At 38.2% G+C, this 27,561-nt stretch overlaps 1 protein-coding gene across 1 annotated transcript; it reads right to left on the bottom strand.

Moving 5' to 3' along the window:
• Positions 1-3,648: 3,648 nt before the first annotated feature.
• On the bottom strand, positions 3,649-27,534 carry LOC147603551 (uncharacterized). The gene is made up of 6 exons (XM_086795933.1): positions 26,253-27,534; positions 25,503-25,624; positions 4,913-5,021; positions 4,228-4,335; positions 3,951-4,117; positions 3,649-3,726 (listed from the first exon to the last, which is right to left on the bottom strand). Exons 1-6 carry the CDS (start codon positions 27,529-27,531, stop codon positions 3,649-3,651), a joined length of 1,863 nt encoding a protein of 620 aa, XP_086652059.1. The 5' UTR covers positions 27,532-27,534.
• Positions 27,535-27,561: the final 27 nt, after the last annotated feature.

The raw sequence follows: 27,561 nt of genomic DNA, 5'->3' as shown, positions 1-27,561 counted from the left end.
CTCCAAGGATTGGGGCAAAGAGTTGAGTAAAATATCATTGGAAGGGAGGAATCTAGAGAAAATCATCCTTAAGAAAACCGAAACACCCAAACTTACAAAAACAGGATGCAAAAAACGCAACAAAACCTTGGCAAAGGCAGAACGTGAGGCCAAGAAAATCATGGAAGAAACAAAAAAAGACAATGAGGACAAAACAGATGTACTCTTGGTGCATGACCATTTCAAGAACTATACAATTGATGATCGAAGAGTGGTCCGGTGTTAACAGCCACTAGGTTAAAAGAGGAAGGGCTGTCTACATCATATGATGGCCCGACAAAAGTTAAGGAGGTTGATATTACAGAATCAGGGGAAGAAGCAAGGCCCGTATATATTGCCAAAGATTTGACCTCTGTAGAAGAAGTAGAGCTTATTGCTCTTCTCAAGGAATACAAGGATTGTTTTGCCTGGAAACTATAAGGAAATGAAAGGGGTACTGCCTGAGGTGGTACAACATACGATTCCAATTATGGAAGGATCACGGCCTACCAGTCAGAAACCATACCAGATGAATCCAAAGTATGCAACAATTGTAAAGGAGGAAATTGATAAGCTCATGCTAACTTTATCTATGAGATTGAACATATGGATTGGTTATCACCCATTGTGATAGTGCCTAAAAAGAATGGAAAATTTAGGGTATATGTCGATCTTAAGAAAGTAAATGCAGCCACTCGAAGGGACCATTACCCACCATTGCCGTATACTGAACATGTCCTGGAAAGAGTGGTTGAAAGGGAAGCATACAACTTCTTAGATGGGTTTTCAGGGTACAATCAGGTGTCCATAGCACCAGAAGACCAACATAAGATTGCTTCCCTTCAATACCATGTGGGGAACATTTGCTTTTACAAGGTCATGCTGTTCGGTCTTACAAATGCCCCGGTAACCTTTCACAGATTGACGTGCATAGCGTTTAAGAAGTGGTTGGAAGTGTTTATTGATGATCTATGTGCACATTCTTGATGGGAAGATCATTTGAATTGTTTGAGGAAGGTGTTTGAACGTTGCCGATTATATCGAATATCACTAAACACCCTTTAAAGTGCCAGTTCTAGGTGCATGGTGTGAAACTAGGACACAAAGTCTCAAAAAGTGGCATATCCACTGATGATAGCAAGGTCAAGTTGATCTTGGAACTACCACTGCCCACCAACTACAAAGGTGTGCAAAGGTTTATGGGTCATGTGGGTTATTATCGACGCTTCATCATATTTTATGCGGAGATAGCCAGACCCTTATATAAATTGCTCATTGTCTTTGAGTGGACCAAGGAGTGTCAAGAGGCTTATGATTGTCTAAAGCAAGCCTTGGCAAGCGCACCCATTTTGCGACCCCCCAATCGGGATCTTATATTCCACGTACACATCGATGCATCAAATTTTGCCATTGGTTGCGTGCTAGCCCAACTTGGTGAATTCAAGTTGGACTATCCAATTTGCTTTGCTAGTCGTCAATTGAATGATGCAGAGGTGAACTACACTACTACCAAAAGAGAAGGATTGGCCATGGTCTACGTAGCCAAGAAATATCGACATTATCTCTTGGCTAACAAATTCATATTTTTTGTGGACCATCAAGCTTTGCTATATCTGGTGAATAAACCTTGCACCAGGGGAAGAATCACACGTTGGCTACTATTGTTATTGGAATTTGACTTTACTGTCATGGTAAGGAAGGGAAAACAACATGTGTTAGCCGACCACCTATCCAGAGTTCTAAATGGAGAACCAGCCAACTGGTGTCGAGAGACGATGACCTCCCTGATGCTTGTCTATTTAAATTGGATATGATACCGGAGTGCAGGGAAGCGATTTTAGAGTATTTGGCTTATGGCTTCCCTCAGAACGTACCCTTAAATAAGGATAAGATGTGAAGGCTTATCAAGCTTGCAGCACCATATCAATTAATTGTCGGTGAGTTGTATAGACTGGTGGGCAAAGACAATGTTCTTAGACGATGTGTCAGGGAGGATGAATTCGTGACCATACTGGAAGAGTCTCAGATGGTGGGGGGAGAATATTTCTCCAATGAGTTCAGCGATTTCCTAAGAAATCAAGGAATCAAGAGGCAGTTTACGTGCAGGTACACTCCACAACAGAATGATGTTGCAGAAAGGAAAAACAGACACATTGCAGAAGTGGCACGTGCCTTGATGGTGTGGCTGAAAAGAATATGCCACATTACTTTTGGGCAGAAGCAGTAGCAACTGCTATGTACATTATGAACAGGACACTCACTGTAGCTGTTCATGGTATGACTCATGAACATAAGTTTACTATCATAAGAATGGATGTGTCTCACTTGAAAGTGTTTGGGTATATTGCAAATGTACATGTTCCTGATGAAGTGAGAACAAAGTTGGATCCAAAGCAGAGAAATGCATCTTCATTGGTTATGCTATGGAGCAAAAAGGTTATAGATGCTATAACCCTACCAGTTGTGAGATGCGAGTGAGCAGAGATGCTGTCTTTAATGAGATGAGTAGCTGGTATGCACCAATAGTGAAGGCAACACAAGATGCAAATGTAAGAAGATGCTGATGCTGCACCACATGTAGAGCAGCAATCATAGGTGCTGAGTGGACCTGGGGAGTCCTCGAGCAGTGGATCAAATGTTAGCCCATGGTTAGTCAGGTTGAGGAATGATACAGGTACACATGTATCACGGAAAGGGAAGGAAACGGCAGATCAACCTTTTGTGCTTGATCTGTCAGCATGTCACTTGTATGTGGATGGTGACTCTAGTGGAGCAGAGCCTTGATGAGGAGCTTGGCATTTCGTCTATGGTTACTCCTGGTGTAAGGAGAACTAGGGATGTTTTGAGGACTCCTGGCAGTCATCCAGGTTTACACAGGTCTATAAGGGTTAGATACCCTGTTGATAGGTTCAGATATGATGGATATACAGCCCATCATTATGCTTACATGGTAAAAGAAATACAGGAGGTTGAGCCCACTTTCTTTAAGCAGGAAATTGGAAATAAGAAATGGGAAGATGCCATGGATGAGGAGATGGCAACATTGGAGCATGGTCAAACAAGATCGGGGAGTATCTTGTTACCATTGGATTTCATATATTCAATGCAGATTTTTCACTATATGTAAATAAGATAGATAGAGGGATTATGCTATTAGTCATCTATGTGGATGACTTGATTATCACTGGTGATAGTGATGCAGACATACATGACGTCAGGATGCTTTTGAAGCAGAAGTTTGAGATGAAGGATTTGGGTGAGGGGCAGTATTTCTTGGGCATAGAGGTGGTGAGATCACCTCATGGTATTTTGATATTGCAGAGGCAGTATGGCTTGGGCATGTTGTCCAAGTATGGTATGAGAGGCTCTAAGCCTATTTTTGTGCCATTGGAGCAGAACACAAAGCTTTCTGCCGCCACATAGATACAGGTGAGCTTTTGGAGGGCCCCACTACATACATGCACAAAGTGGGCAATCACACTGCACAAAGAAAACAAATCAACCTAGCTCCTCACTAGTTCCGGGGACACTTGCAAACATACCTTCTGTCCTCTCATTAGGGGCTTTTGTGCATATGTAATGAGTCTATCAACAACTACCCTTTCAGGTGAGGACTTGTGGTCCCTTCCCTCATCCTCTGTCCACCGACCTCTTCATCTCTTCAAAACCTTCATCCCCCCCAGTCCCCCCAACTGCCAACACCTTCATCTAGGCAATGTTCCCGATCGCACTCCATCATGCATGTAGCCCGTCACCCCTCACTAGGTACGGGAGCATGCAATAACATGTGTGAGGGCACACCCCATTCGCCCACGACCACCGTCGGCTAGTACTTGTATTAAAAGCCACTTTAACGACTCAACCTGATATCTCTCTCTCCTCTATCTTGACCCTTATATCTTCTTCAATCAGTGTGCTGCAAACAATAGTACCTTAAATGTTGGATCTGGAAGGTGCTTCAATGTGGTCACAAGGATATTGAACGATGGAGGCATGCTCTTCAAGAGCATGGCAATAGCATCATCTTCTTCAGCTCTTGCATCAATGCTTGCAAGTTTCCATGATGCTATTCCTCTTGCTGACGAAGACAGGAACCCTCCTTCATCTCAAGACCAAAAAACTTGACCTTAAGTGCAATCTTTGAGTGCTTTGCCTTGGCTCCATAAAGCTTCTCAAGCTCATCTCAAACCTCTTTTGCTGATTTCATACCTGCCACACAAGATGAATGAAATTTTTGAATATGAAGGGAAATAATAGCATGAGCCCTCTCATCATCTTCTACCACCTCTGGATCTTCAAGATCCACCTTCTTTGTGCCTTTTCAAAGGCCATAAACCTTTGATCATGAGCATTTACTTGAACTTGCCAAGTAAGGAAACCCTTGCCGTAAAACTTCTCAATCAAGGCTCCCATCTCTCATGATTGATAGGGGTATGAGGGCTCTTGCCACTTGCAAAAAAACAAGGGCAATGTCTAACTCCGTTTACAAGGCAAAAAATAATTCAAGTTTGAAGAGTGATGTGCTTGAAGAGGGTTCAAAGATTTACAAAATCACCTTACACTTTGATGTGCAAGGGTTGAGTAGAAAACACTTTGGCAACCTTTGAGAGAAAGGGTTGAAATTTTTTAAAGAAAAAGGTTTAGAAAACAAACTTTCGAGAAAGATTTAAAAGAACCTCCAACGTTTTTAAAAAACCTTAGAAAACGATTGATTTTTTTTTTTGAGAGAAAAAAAAAACAGTTTGTCTACATTGCGCTGCTAGCCCCATGCATTGCTAAAGCTGCTGCTGTCGTTTGGCACTGCCAGACTGCTACTTAATCAACATAAGAGTTACGATGCACTAGACGAGAATGTTGCATTCATTGTTGCTGATGGATAGACCAATCCCGTCACCGTCAATGGCGGACGACAATGTGGCTGTCGTTGACGGATGATGACGCTGCTGGTGACGAACCTGTAGCGCGGCTGCCTGTAGCCTGCAGCCTGCATTGATGCGCCTACTCTGATGATGTTGCCCACTTTGATAGGGGGGTAAAGAGGACACACACACCTAGCATGCCTTTCACTCCCTCTGACCCTGATGAAAAAGCTCCTAGCACGGCTTTAGAGCTTCAAAGAAGATCCATCATGAAAAAACGTGGGTGGAAAACATTCGGCTGAAAAAATGTGGACGGAACTTCCAGCAGTGTTTTTTCTCCTCCTCCTCCTCCTCCTTCTTCTTCTTACCATGATGGATGTCTTCTTCTTCCAAGCCACAAAATCTTGTTGGTCATGAAGTCTTCCTTTTGATGAAGCTTTTGAAACTTTCCTTTCTCCTCCAATCTTTCTTGAAGCTCCTCTCACAACCTTCTTGCTTGGCAATGGCTTATTAGAGAGATAGATACTGAAGGGGATCTCAACCTTAGCAAGGCTCTCATACCATGTTTATAATCATGGGTATCTAGAGCATGCAACAATGGAAGCAATGGAAACAAGAGGAGAGAAAGTATGAAAAAATGAACAAGCATAAACAACTTATTGAATCATCATGAAGACACCGTAGCTTGAGAGAATACACAAGATGTATAGAAAGCTTCTTGCATTACTTTCTATTTCAGCCACTCAAAAGTTAGCTTACCTTTCTCCTTCATGTGTTAAGGTCTTCTGTCCTTTATATAGGGTCCACCAAGGGCTAGGGGAAGGCTAACACTAGATCCCTTTTCCACCCACATGTCCACAACCTTACACTCCCAAGGCACAAGCTCTTGGGAATAAGGGGCAAATATTGGAGGTAACAGCAGGGCAGTCTTCTAGAGCCTCAAGCTCCAAGATCGCCACACCTACACCATAGCTTACTCGATACCAAAAGGCCAATGAAGGCAAAGTTAGTGGCCACTTGAATGCGACCAAAGAGGCATGGTATGAGACTTGGCAATTTGCCAAGTAGGATGCATGCTTGTGCGGGCTATGTGAACGCATTAGTGAGTGCTGGACAGCAAACTGGGGACACACTGACTTTATCAAATTAGGTCTCCATGACCTCATTCACAAGACGGTCAAAATGCTTTCCCAGCATTCTTGACATAAAACAGTCATTTAAAAACATGTCATAAATGCAGTTTCTATAACGAACTCTTGTCTTTCCATATTGTTCCACATCAATTCTCATTTATTTCATAAGTATTCCCATTCTCATTACTTCGTCTTCCATCTTATCACATCTTTTCTCATTTATCCGCATCAGATCTCATCCACTCGCATCTACCTGTATCCACATCTCAACACATCATATTCGTTCACATCACACATCACATCTATCTCCATTTACATCATTTCACATTCATTCATATCCATCACATTCATTCGTTCATATCCACCACATACATTCTCATAACCATCCCATCACATACATTCTATCCACATTATATCACATCACTTCTATCCACATCATATCTCATTCATACACATCTCATCTCATTTATCCACATCCATCCAATCGTTCACATGTACGACTTCACATCTATCCATACATTCATATCTATCACTTCACATGCACATATATTCATGTCACATCACATCTCTTTACATCACATCACATTCTTTCACATAGACATCTATATCCATTCTTTCACATACATCCACATCCATTCTTTCACATACTCATTCACATCCATTCTTCACATACACATTCACATCCATTTTCATCACATACATTTACATCCATTATTTCACATACTCATTCACATCCATTCTTCATATACACATTCACATCCATTCTTTCATATACATCCACTCCATTCTTTCACATACACATTCACATTCATTTTCATCACATTCATTTACATCCATTCTTTCACATACTCATTCACATCCATTCTTCATATACACATTCACATCCATTCTTTCACATACATCCACTCACATCCCATATCATTCATTTACATCGTGATGCACATGACATCACATCCCATATCAATCATTTACATCCTGATTCACATGACATCACATCTCATCCATTCATTCACATCTATTTGATTCACATCACATTACATCTGTTCACCTAACATCTCATCACCTCTATTTACATCACATCCATCCATCCATTCATTCACATCCATCTGATTCACATCACATCTCATCACATCTATTCTCCTCACATCTCATCACCTCTATTCACATCACATCCATTCATCCATTCATTCTTATCTATCTGATTCACATCACATCTCATCACATTTATTCACCTCACATCTCATCACCTCTATTCACATCTCATCACATTTATTCACCTCACATCTCATCACATTTATTCACCTCACATCTCATCACCTCTATTCACATCACATCTATCTGATTCACATCACATCTATCCATCCATTCATTCACATCTATCAGATTCTCATCACATCTATTCTCCTCACATCTCATCACCTCTATTCACATCACATCCATCCATCCATTCATTCACATCTATCTGATTCACATCACATCTCATCACATTTATTCACCTCATATCTCATCACCTCTATTCACATCACATCTATCTGATTCACATCACATCTATCCATCCATTCATTCACATCTATCAGATTCACATCACATCTCATCACCTCTATTCACCTCACATCTCATCACCTCTATTCACATCACATCCATCCATCCATTCATTCACATCTATTTGATTCACATCACGTCTCATCACCTCTATTCACCTCACATCTCATCACCTCTATTCACATCACATCCATCCATCCATTCATTCACATCTATCTGATTCACATCACGTCTCATTACCTCTATTCACCTCACATCTCATCACCTCTATTCACATCACATCCATCCATCCATCCATTCACATCTATCTGATTCACATTTCACATCACATATCATCACGTCTATTCACCTCACATATCATCACCTCTATTCACATCACATTCATCCATCCATTCATTCACACCTATCTGATTCTCATCACATCTCATTACATCTATTCACATCACATCTATTCACATCACATCTATTATTCACATCACATCTATTCACATCACATCTATTCATAGAATTTAAACATAGAATTTAAGAGAATTCTATTTTTGATATAAAGATTCTTTATGCATCTATTTATGCATAAAAATCAATTTTAATGAGAATAACACTTTTGAAATAACAATAAATCCTTTATGCATCTTTCTATGCATAAAATCAATTTAAATGATAATAACACTTATGAAATAAAAATAAATCCTTTATGCATAAAATCAGTTTTAATGAGAATAACACTTTTATAATAAAACAATTTCCATTATGCATCTTTCTATGTAGAGAAATCAATTTTAATAATTAATATGAGTGATATCCATGCATATTCATAGGTGAATATGTACATGGAGTAATTAGAATATTTCTTTTAGAATGCACAAACGGTGGGAATTACTCTTTTGGAATAACATAAAAACAAACTTTCTTTTTTTGATAAAATTATGGAAAATTTTGCCATAACCTCCTTTGTATGGCTGACCATTTCTCATTTTTATCATTCTAATTTCAACTTAAACTAACCCAATCTAGTTGTATAGGACTCTAATCTACTCACTTTTTAGAATTCAAGAGAGTAAACAATAAGAAAAGTTTAATTAATCATTTAACTAATCTTTCTAGGATTAAGAAAGGCTGAATTGTAAAGAAGAGAAGGGGGTGGCCTTTTTTCTCAAAGGCATAGAATTTGAATTTAATTCAAGCAACTGTAAAACAAGAAAATAAAAAAAACCATAGATTTAAAAATTAAACAAGTTAGAAAAATTAGCTTACATGGAGTTGTAAGCTTTCCTTTAGCTTGAGGGATTGAGGGTTCTACTCTTGTTTGAAGCAAGAGTGGCCACCAATTCTCTTTGAAGAGGATTAGGGCAAAAACAATTGAATTATCAAGAAATTCAATGTAAGGAGCAGAGTATCTGTGTATAAACACCATTAATCTTTTACAAAGGGGGAGGCTTCTATTTATAGGAAAAAGTGAGCCTCTAACCAAGCAAACTGATTCTAGAATTTTCTAGATCAGTTTGGTCAAATTTTTGATCATTTTTGGGTGAGTTTAGCTTACTTTTTGGATCTAATTGAAACAGGAGAGAGGAGAGATGAAAATATCTCATTTTTTGAAGTTTAAAACTCCACACATGTGAAATAGGTGCCTCCTTCATGAGGGGAGATCCCCACACTGAGGTGTCAAAAATGCATCATTTCCTCTAAATATCTCTTAATTTTTAACTAATAAACCTTGTACTTAGTCAACTCTTCATCTTATGTGAGCATTTACTCATTTTTGGGGGTTTTTCTTTTATTCTTCAATTTATCTCCTCCCTACATTTGGATTAATCTTATTGGTTCATAGGAACCTTAATTGGAGAATAATTCAAAAATTTCTAAAAATCTAGACCCTTAGGCTAAGGTCCTTTATACCTATTTTTAGTTAATTCCAATTGCACATTGGAAAGTTCTTTTTGAATTTTTGTTTTAGGAGAAATCATTTTAGACACTAGGAGGATTTTTATATTTAAAAATATATCAATTTTGAATTACCTCCCTCCTCTAGACATTTTCTCTCTCCTGGCCAAAACAGGGTAAAACATGATCTTTCTTTTATTTCAGACAGGGGAATAATTATAAGATCAGAAGGGGAGGTTCTTATACCTGCACACCTCAACAGCTGGAGGGAGGAATCTTACATCCTACCCCACTTAAAAAACGCGAGATGTCCTCATCTCGTAAAATTAGAGGACAACTCTTTCCCTTAAGATCCAACTGATTCTGGGGTTCCTTATAGTCTGCTGAACCTAACAGAATCCTAGGAAAAAGATCCCTTTTATGGAAATCATCATCAGATAAAAATTCTTTCAGATCATATCATTCATATCTTTAACACAATAATGGTCCATTAGACCGAAATTTCCATCTGAACAGTCCTCCATGGGAATTTTCAATTATACAGATTTTTAATTTGACATCCCTTAACTTGATCCACTGGGTCAAGTGTTAACAGTAGCAAGTCAGTCAGCATAATCCACTAATCTCATAGTGATTTGCTGAAGTCCTTAACATCATTCTAGTTACGAACATCATCACAAGGACTCGCCCCATTCATCCTCATTGTGGTTTTGCTCAGCTTATCGCTTTTCAACCAAAACTTAGGAATCATCATTTTTCAATCAGAATCCAAATCAACTCATCAGTTCTCAACTAGAGTTTTTAAAATCATATCAACCACATTCAAATTCATCATCTAGATAGCATTTTTACTTATAATTTCAAGTCTTAGATTTACTCGTATATAATGCCAGTAAGAGCTGCAGTTATACCCTTGGTATATACGGGTAGTCACGATCCTTGGAATTATAAGGTAAATACCATCATGTCTAGGCCTCAAGCAAGTCAGGGAGTCCATGCAGTTGCGGTACTTCTATCTGAAGACCCAATTACTAATTTATGAATTTCAGTCTGAATATCAATTTGTATGCATTTCATCACATAATTACAACCTTTTGCTGCTACTTCATTAATTTTTGACAATTTTGGCTTCTCAGTTAATCCACTTTAGCCAATTCGCTCTGATACCAGAGCTGAAAGATCCCTATCCCCATCGCGCAACGAATTCAGAGGTGCTAGTAGCGGAAGTAGCACTCCTTGCGCAGGGCAGGGTTCCTCACTCAGGGCCTCGCCCACCACGGATATCTGGACAAGAGACTAATCACTCGGTTCTTCCAAAACCAAACCCGAAAAAAACTTCCCTCGCCCAGAAAGCATGGGTGATTCCTCCAGGATAATTTTTACTCTAACGTAGTCAAAAGCCTTAACTATTGAACTAATCTAACTAACTAAACTGATCTGACCGAGCCCGTAAGTCCCATAGTTAGTAAAGGAAAAGATTGCACTTGGATCATAGAGACCAATGCTTTTTTCCTCATTGAGAGCACAACCGTTGATTCTTTTCCATAGAACAATTTTTATTCGGGATTTACTTCATCTATCGTACCATAACAGAATTGAGTCTCATTTTAGGGACCCATTAGTCCACCCTAACCCCATCTAGTCCCGTGGATTAGCCAACCGCCCAACCACTGTAGTGATAGGATCCATTTAAGAATTTGGTTAGGTTTTGTCCCGGGTACCAAGAAAAAGAGTTCCTAGGCCCAGCCGAATATTCACGCAAACTTAAAACTAGTCATACCACTTACACACCCAATATGAAATTGCTTTTTTCACAGAATCAGATGTCTTTAAAACAATCATTTATTGAAACCATAGTGTCACCGATCATAATCCTCCAAAATATCCGGTTGAATCCTAATTTTTAATTTTTCCTTCATCGGTGTACCTATGGCATCATTGGCAACCAGAACACTCACCACCTGTCCACTCAGGGGCCTTTTCTCGATAGTTCTTAGCTCATAGTAACCGGCAATATTTTCACTTATAAAAATCAAAATGGAATCTCCATTGAAGATCAGCAAGATCAACTAACATATCCATATAAAAGAGCCATGGACTCATCCGTTGAGGACCAGCAAGGTCAATCAACCAGATCTATGCCCGAATTTAGAAAACAACTCTTACTTTTTGTTCCAATATCTTTCCCGACGCACGTATGGGTATCTTCGGCGACCCAGAGCCCGAGCAGCGTATGGTCAGCACTCTCTAGGATCCTTCGCAGGTCACCTAGCGCTTCACTCATAGGCTGCTTCCTTTGTCCCTCATCCACCGTACCTGAAGCTCACAATTTAAATCAAACCGAGGCCGGTCAAGACCGGGACTGACCTTGCTATGCGAGACGTCCTCCATTGACCGTCACAGCAGTTGCAACTTTATCAAATTAGGTCTCCATAACCTCATTCACAAGACGGTCAAAATGCTTCCCTAACATTCTTGACATAAAATAGTCATTTAAAAACATGTCATAAATACAGTTTCTATAACGAACTCTCGTCTTTCCATATTGTTCCACATCAATTCTCATTTATTTCATAAGTATTCCCATTCTCATCTGGAATGAAGGGATGTAATGCATGAAAAATATGAGTAATCACCATGTAAACATGATGCCTAAGTGTGTTTAGTCTCTCACCAAGAGAATGGAAATAGCCTTCCACAAGCCAAGAGAGAAGCCATGAGCTCCAAGAAACATAAGTTTCCATTTCTAAAAATGATCATCAAAAGTTACAACCATGGTCCAAGTCCCCTCTTTTATACATGGACTTGTCCCATTATTAACCCTATTGAATAAAGTTCCTACTTTATTACAAACCATATGCACTCTTTGTCCATCAAAGCATTTGCAATATCCATACAATATGACGGAAAAGGGGCCCCATTGCCCAAATGCATCCACAAAGTCGATGGTGAGGATTGTTGAGGACGCGCGTTGAAGCTTGCCGATCTCCCGGCCAAGCTCTTCTCACCCCTTCACCGAGTTTTCCTCCAAGGTGAAGGTTGAGGCCATTTCTTCACACCGGTGTACCTAATCCCCCTTTGTACCGCTTTACCAAGCAATCATGGCACAAAGAGTTCAAGCCATTCTCCCCTTGGCCTCTCCAACCAATGCCAAGGTACCCTCACACATTGCTAGATTCTATAGAAACTTGAAGTGGTAGCAATGGTGAGTGTAGGTACAAAATGATGTGGATAATATCAAATGATAGAACAAGTTTGTTGGCTTACAAGTATTGAGCATGACTCATGCCCTTTTACAATTTAGAACTCATCAATAAAGCATGGACTCATGCCTCAATCCATCATCCAAAAGCTCCAACACAAATCAACAATTCACAATGCCCTCACCATGGCATTTGCATAAGCATTTGTTAACCACAATCAAGGCATTTGCAATTGCATTCCAACAATCCCTTTCACATCATATTGACAAATGCATGCTTCCAAAACTTATGCTCTCTTATGCCCATGTGTAAAACATAGCATTGGCATGGCTATGTATAGCATCCATAGTGTCCATATGGCATCAAGATGAGCATGAGGGACTCCAAAAACATTGCATAAGCTTGCTATTCCATCAATGGCATGCCAAATGAGACATAATGAAGAAAATCCCCCAAAATGTGATCTATGAATTGGCCAAGCTCATGTGGAATCAATTCCTTTCACCATTGCCATCAATAATGCATGGAGAAGCAATATTGGCATGTGAATGGTCAAGCTTTAATGGTTAATTTCTGAAAATTAGGGGAGTTTGAATGTGTCCAACCCTAATCCCAAATGCTTCAAACTTGCAAGAAATTGATCAAACCACTCACCAATGTCATCCGGAAAGCTTCAATGGTAGAAAATGTTGAAGAAGCCTCTTGTTGAAGAAAAACGTAGCCTCTTTTTGCTCCCTGATTTGCAGCCAAAGAACACCATTTCTCCCTCTCCATTGGCCATGAAATGCTCCCCAAAATCTCACCAAAAAGGGCTAAAACACTTAGCAATCCTTCATGAAGCTTGTGGCTAAGCTTCATAGCTTGGAGGAGGCATGGAAGAGGCGACGAAAATCAGTGAAAATCAGCCCCAAAATTCAACGTGGAAGTGAAAATTCAGCCCCATTGCTAGTCTCCATGCTCATTGAGAGAAGAAATCACCATAATATGATGCTTGCAGCCATCTATGTTGAGTAGAACTTGGCAATGAAAGCTCAACTTTCAGCCATGGAGAAAGGTTCACAAGCTCCCAAATCTTGAGAAAAATTTTGCAAGAAAGAGGCTCAAATGAAAGATCTCAAGAAGCTCTACAAAAACCCTAAGGTTTGGCATCAAAACGGGTAAAGGAAGAGCATCCCATGGCTATGGAAAGCTTGAGGAAGAAGAAGATGATTACTAAACGTGATTAGCAGAAAAGTTAATTGCAATTAGTCACTTGCCCTAAGTTTTGGCCCGACTGCCCCAAATTTTTGGTCCAGAGGCCCAAAATTTGGTCCAAAAATGGCAAAATTGGCCAAAATCACTCAAAATTCAAGCAATTTCCATGAAATGCTCACCATCTCCATGAGATTAAGCAAGATTAGAGAAGATTTGTCAAGAATCACTCAAGGATTACAAGAAAATGAGAAAAAAAATGAAAGAAACTCAAATTTTTAAGCAAATTTTCCCAACAACCCATGCATGCCCATGATCAAAATCAAGAGCTCTGATACCAATTGGAATGAAGGGATGTAATGCATGAAAAATATGAGTAATCACCATGTAAACATGATGCCTAAGTGTGTTTAGTCTCTCACCAAGAGAATGGAAATAGCCTTCCACAAGCCAAGAGAGAAGCCATGAGCTCCAAGAAACATAAGTTTCCATTTCTAAAAATGATCATCAAAAGTTACAACCATGGTCCAAGTCCCCTCTTTTATACATGGACTTGTCCCATTATTAACCCTATTGAATAAAGTTCCTACTTTATTACATCATCACATCGTTTTCTATCTCATCACATCTTTTCTCATTTATCCGCATTAGATCTCATCCACTCGCATCTACCCTATCCACATCTCATCACATCATATCCATTCACATCACACATCACATCTATCTCCATTTACATCACATCACATTCATTCATATCCATCACATTCATTCGTTTATATCCACCACATACATTCTCATAACCATCCTACCACATACATTCTATCCACATTATATCACATCACTTCTATCCACATCATATCTCATTCATACACATCTCATCTCATTTATCTACATCCATCCAATCGTTCACATGTACGACTTCTCACATGTACGACTTCTCACATCTATCCATACATTCATATCTATCACTTCACATCCACATATATTCATGTCACATCACATCACATTCTTTCACATACACATCTATATCCATTCTTTCACATACATCCACATCAATTCTTTCAGATACTCATTCACATCCATTCTTCACATACACATTCACATCCATTTTTATCACATACATTTACATCCATTCTTTCACATACTTATTCACATCCATTCTTCATATACACATTCACATCCATTCTTTCACATACATCCACTCCACTCTTTCACATACTCATTCACATCCATTCTTCACATACACACTCACATCCATTTTCATCACATACATTTACATCCATTCTTTCACATACTCATTTATATCCATTCTTCATATACACATTCACATCCATTCTTTCACCACATACATCCACTCACATCCCATATCATTCATTTACATCCTGATTCACATGACATCACATCTCATCCATTCATTCACATCTATCCGATTCACATCACATCTATTCACCTCACATCTCGTCACCTCTATTCACATCACATCCATCTGTCCATTCATTCACATCCATCTGATTCACATCACATCTTATCACATCTATTCTCCTCACATCTCATCACCTCTATTCACACCACATCCATCCATTCATTCACGTCTATCTGATTCACATCACATCTCGTCCATTCATTCACATCTATCTGATTCACATCTATCTGATTCACATCCATCTGATTCACATCACATCTCATCACATTTATTCACCTCTATTCACATCACATCTCCTCACATCTCATCACCTCTATTCACATCACATCCATCCATTCATTTACATCTATCTGATTCACATCTATGTGATTCACATCACATCTCATCACATTTATTCACCTCTATTCACATCACATCTATCTGATTCACATCACATCTATCCATCCGTTCATTCACATCTATCTGATTCACATCACATCTCATCACCTCTATTCACCTCACATCTCATCACCTCTATTCATATCACATCCATCCATCCATTCATTCACATCTATCTAATTCACATCACATCTCATCACCTCTATTCACCTCACATCTCATTCATCCATCCATTCATTCACATCTATCTAATTCACACAACATCTCATCACCTCTATTCACCTCATCACACCACATCTCATCACCTCTATTCATATCACATCCATCCATCCATTCATTCACATCTATCTGATTCACATCACATCTCATCACCTCTATTCACCTCACATCTCATCACCTCTATTCACCTCATATCTATCCATCCATTCATTCACATCTATCTGATTCACATCATATCTCATCACCTCTATTCACCTCACATCTCATCACCTCTATTCACATCACATCCATCCATCCATTCATTCACATCTATCTGATTCACATCACATCTCATCACCTCTATTCACCTCACATCTCATCACCTCTATTCACATCACATCCATCCATCCGTTCATTCACACACCTATTTGATTCTCATCACATCTCATTACATCTATTCACATCACATCTCATCAAATCTATTCATAAAATTTAAGAGAATTCTAATTTTGATATAAAGATTCTTTACGCATCTATTTGTGCATAAAAATCGACTTTAATGAGAATAACACTTTTGAAATAAAAATAAATCCTTTATGCATCTTTCTATGCATAAAATTTCTATGCATAAAATCAGTTCTAATGAGAATAACACTTTTAAAATAAAAAAAAATTCTTTATGCATCTTTCTATGCATAAAATCAGTTCTACTGAGAATAACACTTTTGAAATAAAAATAAATCCTTTATGCATCTTTCTATGCATGAAATGAATTTTAATGAGAATAACACTTTTGAAATAAAAATAAATCCTTGATGCATCTTTCTATGCATAAAATGAATTTTAATGAGAATAACACTTTTGAAATAAAAATAAATCCTTGATGCATCTTTCTATGCATAAAATCAATTTTAATGAGAATAATACTTTTGAAATTAAAAGAAATCCTTCATGCATCTTTCTATGCATAAAATCAATTTTAATAAGAATAACACTTTTTAAATAAAAATAAATCCTTTATGCATCTTTCTATGCATAAAATTAATTTTAATAAAAATAACACTTTTGTAATAATTTTTTTTTCATTATGCAACTTTCTATGCATAGAAATTAAATTTAATAAAAATAACACTTTTATAATAAAACAATTTCCATTATGCATCTTTCTATGCATAGAAATCAATTTTAATAATTAATATCAGTGATATCCATGCATATTCATAGGTAAATATGTACATGGAGTAATTAGAATATTTCTTTTAGAATGCACAAACGGTGGGAATTACTCTTTTGGAATAACATAAAAACAAACTTTCTTTTCCACAAAATTATGAAAAAGTTTACCATAATCTCCTTTGTATGGCTAACCATTTCTCATTTTTATCCTTCTAATTTCAACTTAAATTAACCCAATCTAGATGTATAGAACTCTAATCTACTCAATTTTTAAAATTCAAGAGAGTAAACAATAAGAAAAGTTTAATTAATCATTTAACTAATCTTTTTAGGATTAAGAAAGGCTGAATTGTAAAGAAGAGAAGGGGGTGGCCTTTTTCCTCAAAGACATAGCATTTGAATTTAATTCAAGCAACTGTAAAACAAGAAAATCAAGAAAACCATAGATTTAAAAATTAAACAAGTTAGAAAATTTAGCTTACATGGAGTTGTAAGCTTTCCTTTGGCTTGAGGGATTGAGGGTTCTACTCTTGTTTGAAGCAAGAGTGGCCACCAATTCTCTTTGGAGAGGATTAGGGCAAAAACAATTGTATTATCAAGGAATTCAATGTAAATGACTCAGGGCAGGAGCAGAGTAACAGTGTATAAACACCATTAATCTTTTACAAAGGGGGAGGCTTCTATTTATAGGAAAAAGTAAGCCTCTAACCAAGCAAACTGATTCTAGAATTTTTCAGATCGGTTTGGTCAAATTTTTGACCATTTTTGGGTGAGTTTAGCTTACTTTTTGGATCTAATTGAAATAGGAGAGAGGAGAGATAAAAATATCTCATTATTTTTAAGCTCAAAACTCCTCCACACATGTGAAATAGGTGCCTCCTTCATGAGGGGAGATCCCCACATTGAGGTGTCAAAAATGCATCATTTCTCTAAATATCTCTTAATTTTTAACTAATAAACCTTGTACTTAGTCAACTCTTCATCTTATGTGAGCATTTACTCATTCTTGAGCTATTTTTGAACCACATACACACACACACACACACACACACTTGTCTTTGACTCCTTTCCCCAGTCACCTCAATTTCCAAGAAGCTCCTCAGTGAGGGCACCAAAACAGATGTTATGCATTTGGTAAAGCAGCACAATGCCTCTATATAGCATTAGGGAAAATGTGGACTCGTTTTTGGTTCCTCTAAGAAATGCCAAGTCATCATTCTATTACGAAAAGGGGGGATCGTATAACTCTATCCATAGTACCTTAAAACTATATCATGTAGCATCTCATTGGAAAGATCTTGATGAGAGGATTCTAACGCACCAACCTCCGCGACAAATTTGGAGTTTTTATGCTCAAGTTATGGCCTCCCCACCAAAAAGTAACCTCAAAAGTTTCGTAATAACAGAAGCCTCACCCTCATTGGTTCTTATGGAATATTCCCTAGAATCTCAGAGAGCTTAAAAGGCGCAAAAGTGAGTCTAAATTTTTTCTAATGCATCACCAACGCCCACAACACCAGCAAACAAAACACCATTGACACTATTTTGTAAGCAAACCTCCGGCACCAAATACAACATCCAACAAGATAACACCATTAGCCCAAATTATGGTATTTAATGAAATACAGAGATCATTCTTTTTACATATGTATATTCTAATTGGATTATTACAATGATAGAGATTTAGAAAACAGCCTCCTCCTCACACAATTCTATATGGTAAAATTCTTCATGTAAATGGGATTCAATCTGATTGATTTCCAATGAGTCAAGAAGAATAAACCATTCATAATCGGTTTAAAAAGATAGAATCACGGAAAAGGGAAATCCAAGACATTCCACTTGAGTTGTTATCTCAGTACCCAACACCAATGATAAAATCATGGTGACACAAATGCTTCCAAAGAATGAAACTTCACACCTTATATAAAAGAGAGTTCCCAGTTTCTCCAACAACTTAACCAACAAAGGCAAAAAAAATGGCCCCAATACACCCACTGTGTACTCACAAAAAAAATAATGAGAAGGATGGTGTCTTAGAAAAACACAAGAGGGTTCTTCTCTCAGCATACACTTTTCCTCTACATATACTTCTTGTTGCAGAGTCAGCCGCCCTCAGTTCAGCTAGCTTGGCTCACAAAAAAGATATCAAGATCAGAAGTGAACTACCCTCCTAGTAGTCCTTCAGCTCCATAGAGGTTAATTAGCCTTCAACAAGAATATTAGCAATCAGAAAACGGCTATTTTATATGCAGTTAGCTTCAGCCGGCTAACAAACTGTCAACAAGACTCAAAGACCAGCTGTCTCTCTTCTGTGCACAGTTGGTCTTACCTCCTTTAATAAAAATTAGAAATTAACACGGTTGGCTCTCCTCTGCGCTCTTCACTTGTCTCGCCAAACAACCCACAAGAGATCAATAACACCCAAAAAAAAAAAACACAACCACAGTCCTTAGGCTCTCCCTTGCCTCAGCGCAAACTGAGTCAACATCAGGACAATAACATCAAAAAAAACTGAAAAATGGGCTTTCTTGCACTCCTTACCCACCTTGTATTCCTTGGCTTTTATAGCTTTGTATTCTGCAGCATTCAACATCCTCTTTCCCTTGTCTATTGCATCACCTCACGATCTCATGCGTTCTTTCCAGCAAAATCCAGTTGTAGCTGGGGGGAGTGTCTAAGCCCCTGCTTCTTTTCCCAATCATATCATGCAACCTGGTAATGCCCATCCTTTTAATCGATGGTTGCCAGCTTCACCTCTCCTCCATCAGATTATGAGTCATCATCCTTCTTAGCATATCACCATGTTGTTGAAATTGGATTATTGTATTCTAATCTTCCCCACATGCATCAAGAACAATATCCCTTTTTACCCTTATTTCTCTAAACACTGCAGTCACAAGATGCTATATTTACAAGAATGATGAGCACACAACTAAAAATGCATCCGCGAACAAGCAACTGGGTTGCTTTATTCAAAAACTAGGTGTTTTCTTTATTCTATGACTTCCTACATTCAATCCCAGCATAAGCTTTTGCATTGATAGGGTTTATAAAAACTGCTTAACATATGTACCAGAGAGATAGGACGAGCCTATAATGGTAAGTGATATTTCTTTTTCTAAGCAGTACATCTTTCTAATGATGACGATGGCTTTCATGGCCTTGATCGATCTATGCTTCCTCACACACGCCACAATTAAGCTATTCTTTAGTTATAAATGGAGGCGTGTGCACACCAATTACCACCTAGTTCTCAGTCCGAGACGTCTAGTGATCATTCCTTACCCAGTCCCTTACTACCTCTCAAAAAGACATACAATCGGAGACATTATGGCACCTGGTTAGGTGCATCACTTTTGGCTGATGGAGAGATTTTCAGCTTCTGGGGTGCTTGCTATGTGATCGCGCCATGCTCGGTTGTTGCTAGCGGGGGAGGGGGGGTCGAGGTCTTTTTATTGCATAGGATTTACATGTCCCAATTCACTTTGAGATCACGCTTATGACATTTTGTGAACCTACCTATTCATGGGGTCCATGGCATCAGCTTGCTCACTACATCAAGAGTATGCTCACATATGGGCTATGTGATAATTTTTCCTCTTTTTCTAGAAGAGGCATTACCCATAACGAAACATAGAGATTGCATATCGATGGAAGACCTTACAAACAAAGGAATATATTAGGGCTAATCAATAGTACTACCAGAGGGAGGAATGAAAGAACTAATTATACTATGGAGTGTGACAATGGTCATCATAAGCTAGTGCACATAAGTAGAGATGTAAACTGGTCATGAGCCAGTGCACATGAGTAGAGATGTACCTAGATACATTATAGTCAATTCTATTAGATCGTTGCGTGCTGTGATCAATTATGGTTGGCGTAGGTGACCGCCAACTCCACATAGAGAATATATGTATTTGTAGAATTTTTTAGTATACATGTCTTTTGTAACAAGCTTCAATATATATATGACATTCTACTAGTATATTTATATTTTTCACTTATTATATCTTGTCACACCAAAGGTTCTATTAATTTGAGTGTATTTGAAACAACATGTGTACATGATGTTAGAATTTAATTTGATGAGACTTTGCAAACGTGTTTACTCGTGCTTTGTTGTCACTTGCCTTATTATGAATAATTTTGTCTTTATGATTGTCTAATTCGTATTGGATCACAGGTTCTAGACTATGATATTACAGACGATGTGTTCTTATATCATCAAGGTTGTCAATAGAGTGTATGTAGATTCTTAGAGCAAAGGATCTTGGTACTTTTCAAAGGTTGAGAGAGAAATATGTCAAACAGAGCAACTTGACGATGCAGAGCATGATGCTGACGACATGACTAGATTTCTTGATGATTGGTTTCAGAGTAATACATATGACAATGATACTCATGAAAAATATCTCCGAGAAGAAGCACTCACAAAGTTATACAAGGGTTCTTCTATAACAAGATTATATCTGACCTTCCTCATTCTGAATCTCCTGGAGCAATGTATAAGTTTCAACATTACTAACTTAAGTGGATCACATACAATAATACATGGATGCTAAGTGATAGGGTATGTATATTTTCCTATAATAAATTGTTGTTTCTGTTAGATTACTTTCTACTAAGATTCTACCACCTGGTAGCACCATCCTAAAAACAAGTAATGAGGCATGAAAGATGATGAAATGTCTTGGAATTATTGACTACGAAATGATCCATGCATGCATCAATGATTGCATTTTGTATCGAGGAGAGTATCAAAACTCCGTTCTATGTCCCAAATGTGATGCTTCACATTTTAAGGAGGGAGCAACACTTATTCCTCATAAGGTTCTAAGACATTTTCCATTATCCCCATGAATAGAGTACCTATTTCAGATCCCAGAGTTGTCAAAGCTTATGTATTGGATGACAAAGAATGTGAGTACAAATGGGATTCTACGCATTTCGTCTGTGAAGCTTTTAAGCACATTGATAGAACATGGCCACAATTTAGTCAAGAACCCCGTCACTCAAAACTTGGTGTTGGTCTTGATAGAATCAATCCATTTTCGCATAGATCAAGTAAGTGGTCAACTTGGCCAGTGGTGCTGATCAATTACAACCTACCACCATTCATGTCCATAAAGAAGGAGCATCTAATATTGAGTTTACTAATTCCAGGTACATGCACAAGAAGCATGGTCTAAAATTGTATCCACCTCATAAGTTTATATTTCTTGAAAACTCTAACTCGATATAGCACTTCAATGTAGGAAAACAACAAGTTAAAGACATTAGTGTGTACCTAGCCCCACTCATCAAAGATCTACAACAACTTTGGAAAGGGATAAAAGTGCTTGACATTTTGGAGCCTACAAGTGAGCTAGGCTTCAGGCTTTGAGGTTTGCAGCATTCTAACATGGACTATTCATACTATCCTGCCTACGGTTATTTTTTAGGTACATGATTGCAGTTACTTTGTTTGGATTTGAAGTGATGAAATAACAATTGCACTAAGACTTCAATTATTCATAGGTCTATCACTAAGGGGTTACAAGGCATGTCCACCATGCGGAGATTGTCTATGATCAAAATATAGCAAGAATCTCAACAAGAATATATATCTCTGACATAGAAGATTTCTACTGAAAGGACGCATATTACGATTGAAAGAATGTCCACCATGCGGAGATTGTCTATGATCAAAATATAGCAAGAATCTCAACAAGAATATATATCTCTGACATAGAAGATTTCTACTGAAAGGACACATATTACAATTGAAAGAACTAGTAAGACAATTCAATAGAAGGATTGAGAGTGGAACGGTCCTTATACGAATGAATCCTATGGAGTAGTACAAAAAATGAACAATTGGACCTATTATAAATCCAGATGCAAAGCTCACAAGTGACGAGAATTGTCACAAAAACAAAGGGAAAAAATTGATGACACCTGAGATTTCAATATGGTATAGTTTGGAATATTGGAAAGATTTGAAAATTACACATTTTCTTGACCCCATGCATATTTTCGAAAATGTTGGACACTCGCTTTGGAAACATCTTGTGGGTATTAAAGATACAGAGGCTGTGAGGGTGGATTTGAAGGAACAAAACTATAAACCATCTTTATGGCCTATAGTAAGTCCTAAAACAAGAAAGTTTACTTATCATTGTGCACTATGGGTACCTACAAAGGACAACATGAGCACGATCAATGATAGGATAAGATTGATCCATACACATACAGGAGGCTATGGTGCATCATGGAAAAACATGTTTACTATGGATGATAACAATATTTCTAGATTAAAGACACATGACTTGCATTACTTTCTAAAGGTAGGACATGGCTATATCTTATTCTTGACATTTGTTAATTTGTATGAATACTAACGTCAAAGGTGGACTATTTGCAATATATCTTGCCACTTGTAATTGGTGGATGCTTAACCAAGGGCATTCAAGATATCATATACTATTTGGGGTCGCTTTTGCAAGGTACTGCTTCTTCAAAAATGTGTTTAGGATTCTTCTTTGCAATTGCTGTTAGTTATCAATTTGTGTTTTATCATTTTCCAGGTGGATCACATTAAAGGAAATAGACACTTGTCGCGGGAGATTCCACAAATAAAGTTGGAGTGTATAGAGCTCCTATGCTTGATGGAAAAAGAATTTCCTACGTCCTTTTTTGACATCCAAGTCCATGTGCTTATCCACCTTGTTGAGGAGGTGGAGCTTGCTGGAGTTGTAAGTACTCGATGGAGGTTTTGGGTTGGAAGATTCATGGGAGTCTTGAAGGGTTCTTTGCATCAAAGGGAAAGGCCTGAAGGATCTATGGCAAAGGTATGGTTGCATCATGAGGGCATGTACTATCTCTTTGAGTACTTGCAGATTGTTGATGAGGAAGCTCCCCTTGTTTGGAGACGACAAATGAATCGAGTAAATTATCATAAGAGGTGTTATGTGGAAAGGGACTCCCAGTATGTCTTGATCACGAACGAACGAGAGAATTTAAGTATTTTCATGATCTACAATTCAAAATGTATGCAAAAATGGATCAAAGAGCACGACAAAGAATGGCAAGAGAATATGCGAAGAGCATCGAAGAGGCAACGGCGGGTGATCCCCACCATGACAATGACATGGATACAAGAGAGAATAAAAAAGGCACAAGAAGAAGGTGCACAAGTTATGCATGAGAAGTTCGAGCTCAGTCTCTAGTGTGACAAGGAGGTAAGATATGGAATGGACCACACTTCCAGTACTCTATGTGCATGCTTTTGTGATGTTAATATTCTCTATGCTTGTGATTTTAGGTTTGGGCATATAGCAGTATGTGGGCCTATGGACAACATCTTTGAGTCAAAAGGATTGATGATATGCATTGTGATGCAAATCCATGAACCCTCCCAAACACCGGGGGATTCACTCTTCATTAAAGGGGGACGTCACCTGCGTGCATGAACTTCAAGAAAACCCCCTATTTAAGATCCATGTAGGATTATAAAACACCCCTATTTAAGCTTATAAGGTACAAGAAAAAGTCTAGTGTCCCCCCCCTTTCCTTAAACCTACGTCAAGATGGCTATCCTATTTTGTCAAACAACAAGACTATAAGACGGCTATCGTATTTTGTCAAACATCCATCTGTCATCCGCACACCCTCCGCACACCCTCCGCACACTTGTTACCATACATGGTTAGCATGGTGGTTCTTGATTCAAGCCTAATAATGATGATAACATCATTTGTTAAAGTTACATCTATCAAAATAGATGTTCTTGATTCATGCCTAATAGTGATGATAAGAGCACTCATTTGTTGGCACTACATCCATTACATGCTAATCACCTACATCGACATGCTAACCAAGGCAACATTATACCATTTTGCATACGTATTGGCTGTACATCTACAAAGAGTATACATATCCACCAATGTATTTCCATACGTAAAGCTCTTGAAATACTATCAAGATGTCTTTTCAAGTAAGCCTAGCCTCCTTCCTTGCCCAATACATATTCTCCAAGTATGTTGGAGGAACAGATACGAGGTATGATGATCCTTTTAATGGACAAGGCTATAAGTGGCATAGCTTGGGCATCCCTTAATCCCATCTCCTCTAATCCTCAATGGGAGCAACAGGTGTAGCTGGCCTTATCGAAGCTAGCTACATATCATATGCATTACCTCCTTACAAAGGTGTAGCAGAAGCAATAACTAGATCTACAAGACAAGCCTCATCACCTCTAACATAGCCCCATATACTCTTACCAACTAACGCATTATTCACCATAAAACTCCACATGGAATACTTGGTTCCATTCAATTTATCCTCCCAGGCCAAAACTTCAAACACGTCTCTCGAATTTAGATTCGGATTTTGATTCTGAACCATCTTAGATGTATGCATAAACTCCACTGATTCACATGCTGTGAATGGTATTGCACCAACAAAATCACATTAACCCACTAGCCAATGCTTGGTTAAACAATGCACAAACCTCACTGAACTTCCAATGCAGACCTGTACTTGCAAAACATGAACTAATTTGAATGTTGTATTGCCAAATACAGAGGTAAACAGCTCCAAATCCTTTCCCATAATTGGCAACAGTCTCTAAACCTGCTCAAAATAGTGTAGATAGCAACTACATTCACTGTTATTGGGGCGGACAAGCTAGAAAGCTGTAGTATAAGAATGATTACACACTAACATAAACAAGTGTCTTCTCCCTTAAAAAACAAACACTAGAATGAAAAAGCTGAAAAGCATCTTGGATGTTTAATAGCAGCAAATATGAAGTTACACAAGAGTAACACCTGAACAATCCATGAATCTAAACCAAAATTTGATAGAGTAGAAAACATAAAATGCATCTTGAATGTTTACTAGAAAAACTAAAAATTAAACAAGAGTAACACCCGAACAATCCATGTCTATAATCCATAAGTTTAGCATTGACACATCTATGGGCATCTTCTCATAAATGCTACATCATGCCACATAGCTTGCCAACAAATTTATCCTACAAAACAAACATAAGCTCCCTGTCAAGTTACATGCTGCAAACCTAGGATCCCTATGTGATAAGAAGGATTGAAAGCACATTAACAAAAACATATGTTCCCTTCATCTACATCAGAGATTGGAGCAGTAGGGCTGCAAATGGACTAGGAAGGAGGGAAGGGAAGGGAAGGGACAACTTCAAAATGGATAAACTTTACAAAAATTTAAAAAATGGAAAATGTACCTTTTCTGCCCTGCACATATTCATTGAAAAGTTTGTAGTCATTCTCATCAAGATGGTATTTCTTTGTTTGTCGATCATAGTTGAGATTGGCCAAGGCTATTATAGATTCCAAATCCACACATTGGTTGTCAACAAGGTCATATGTGTAGGTCCTAGTTCCCTTTGCTTGTTGATACCATGACAAATGAATTTGAACATTCAAAGGCCTATCCAATAGATCAAAGGGGCCTCTTGTCTCTTTTAGACAATTTCCAACCTTTCTCCTCATGCTTGCCACCCTTCCAAGGTACCACATGCCGTTTACAGCACCCTTACTAGTATTCCCAGCTTTTCCTTTTCCTCTTGTCTTTTTGTTTGCATTTATTGATGTGCTTTCAAACAATACTGCACAATCAGATCCTATACCAAGACATGTTCCTGTATGAATCATTGCCTTCTTCTCCAAAGAAAAATACACTCCACTTTTCACCCTTGTTAATCTATCTTTAGATAGTGTGGGATTTCCATTCAATTGGCTGACAAGTGTGCTTTTAGAAATGGCTTTCCCATCCACTTCAACAAATGGCGATATTTCACTAACCACCTTCTCCTCCTCATCAATTAGACAATCAATCACATGACGAAGCTCACTTTCACTAGTAATTTCCTCATCCAGATCACCTCGAACACCACTATCAAAGTGATTATCTTCATCTAAAAGTAGAACATCATCCAATGATTCATCTTCATCCACATATTCAAGATTAGGGTTGAAGAGTTCTAAGAGATCTCCCTCCTCCCATGAGTCATTCCAAGAAGTTTCATCGCGCATACCAAGTGTCTCACTTATGGCCTTTGCTTCTAATAATCCCTCTTTCAATGTTGATACCATATGGTTGTCACTACTCACACAAGCATAGTCTCCCAGGTTGGCCAAAGGAGTGCCATTCTCCTTTTCCAAAGTAGCCCATATATTTTCTTGTTTAGAATGAGCTGCTGGAAATTTAAGAATTGAACCTGCTTGAAACTCTGCTATTCTATTAAGTGCTCCGGTACTACTCAGCAAATCAAAGCCATCATAGCATCTTTCATTCCGAACCATTCCACCCACCTTGCTGAGAAAATTCTCACATGCATCCGATCCTGTGCAAGAAAGGGGTACGTGCAAGTGAGGATGCTTTTCCCTAAAGGTCTTTATCAAGAGAACCACAAAGTGACATGACAATTGAATGTCAATGAATGTTTCTCTACTGATAAAGTTTTGCTTTAGGGAGTATGCATCATGCTTAGTGATCCACATGCGCCAAATCCTACATATAGAAAGAACCAT

This window comes from Cibotium barometz, chromosome 63 (assembly GCF_041138505.1).
Source record: "Cibotium barometz isolate CiBa-2024 chromosome 63, ASM4113850v1, whole genome shotgun sequence".
In the NCBI taxonomy this organism is placed as follows: domain Eukaryota; kingdom Viridiplantae; phylum Streptophyta; class Polypodiopsida; order Cyatheales; family Cibotiaceae; genus Cibotium; species Cibotium barometz.
This window is presented reverse-complemented; position numbering and strand designations above follow the sequence as displayed.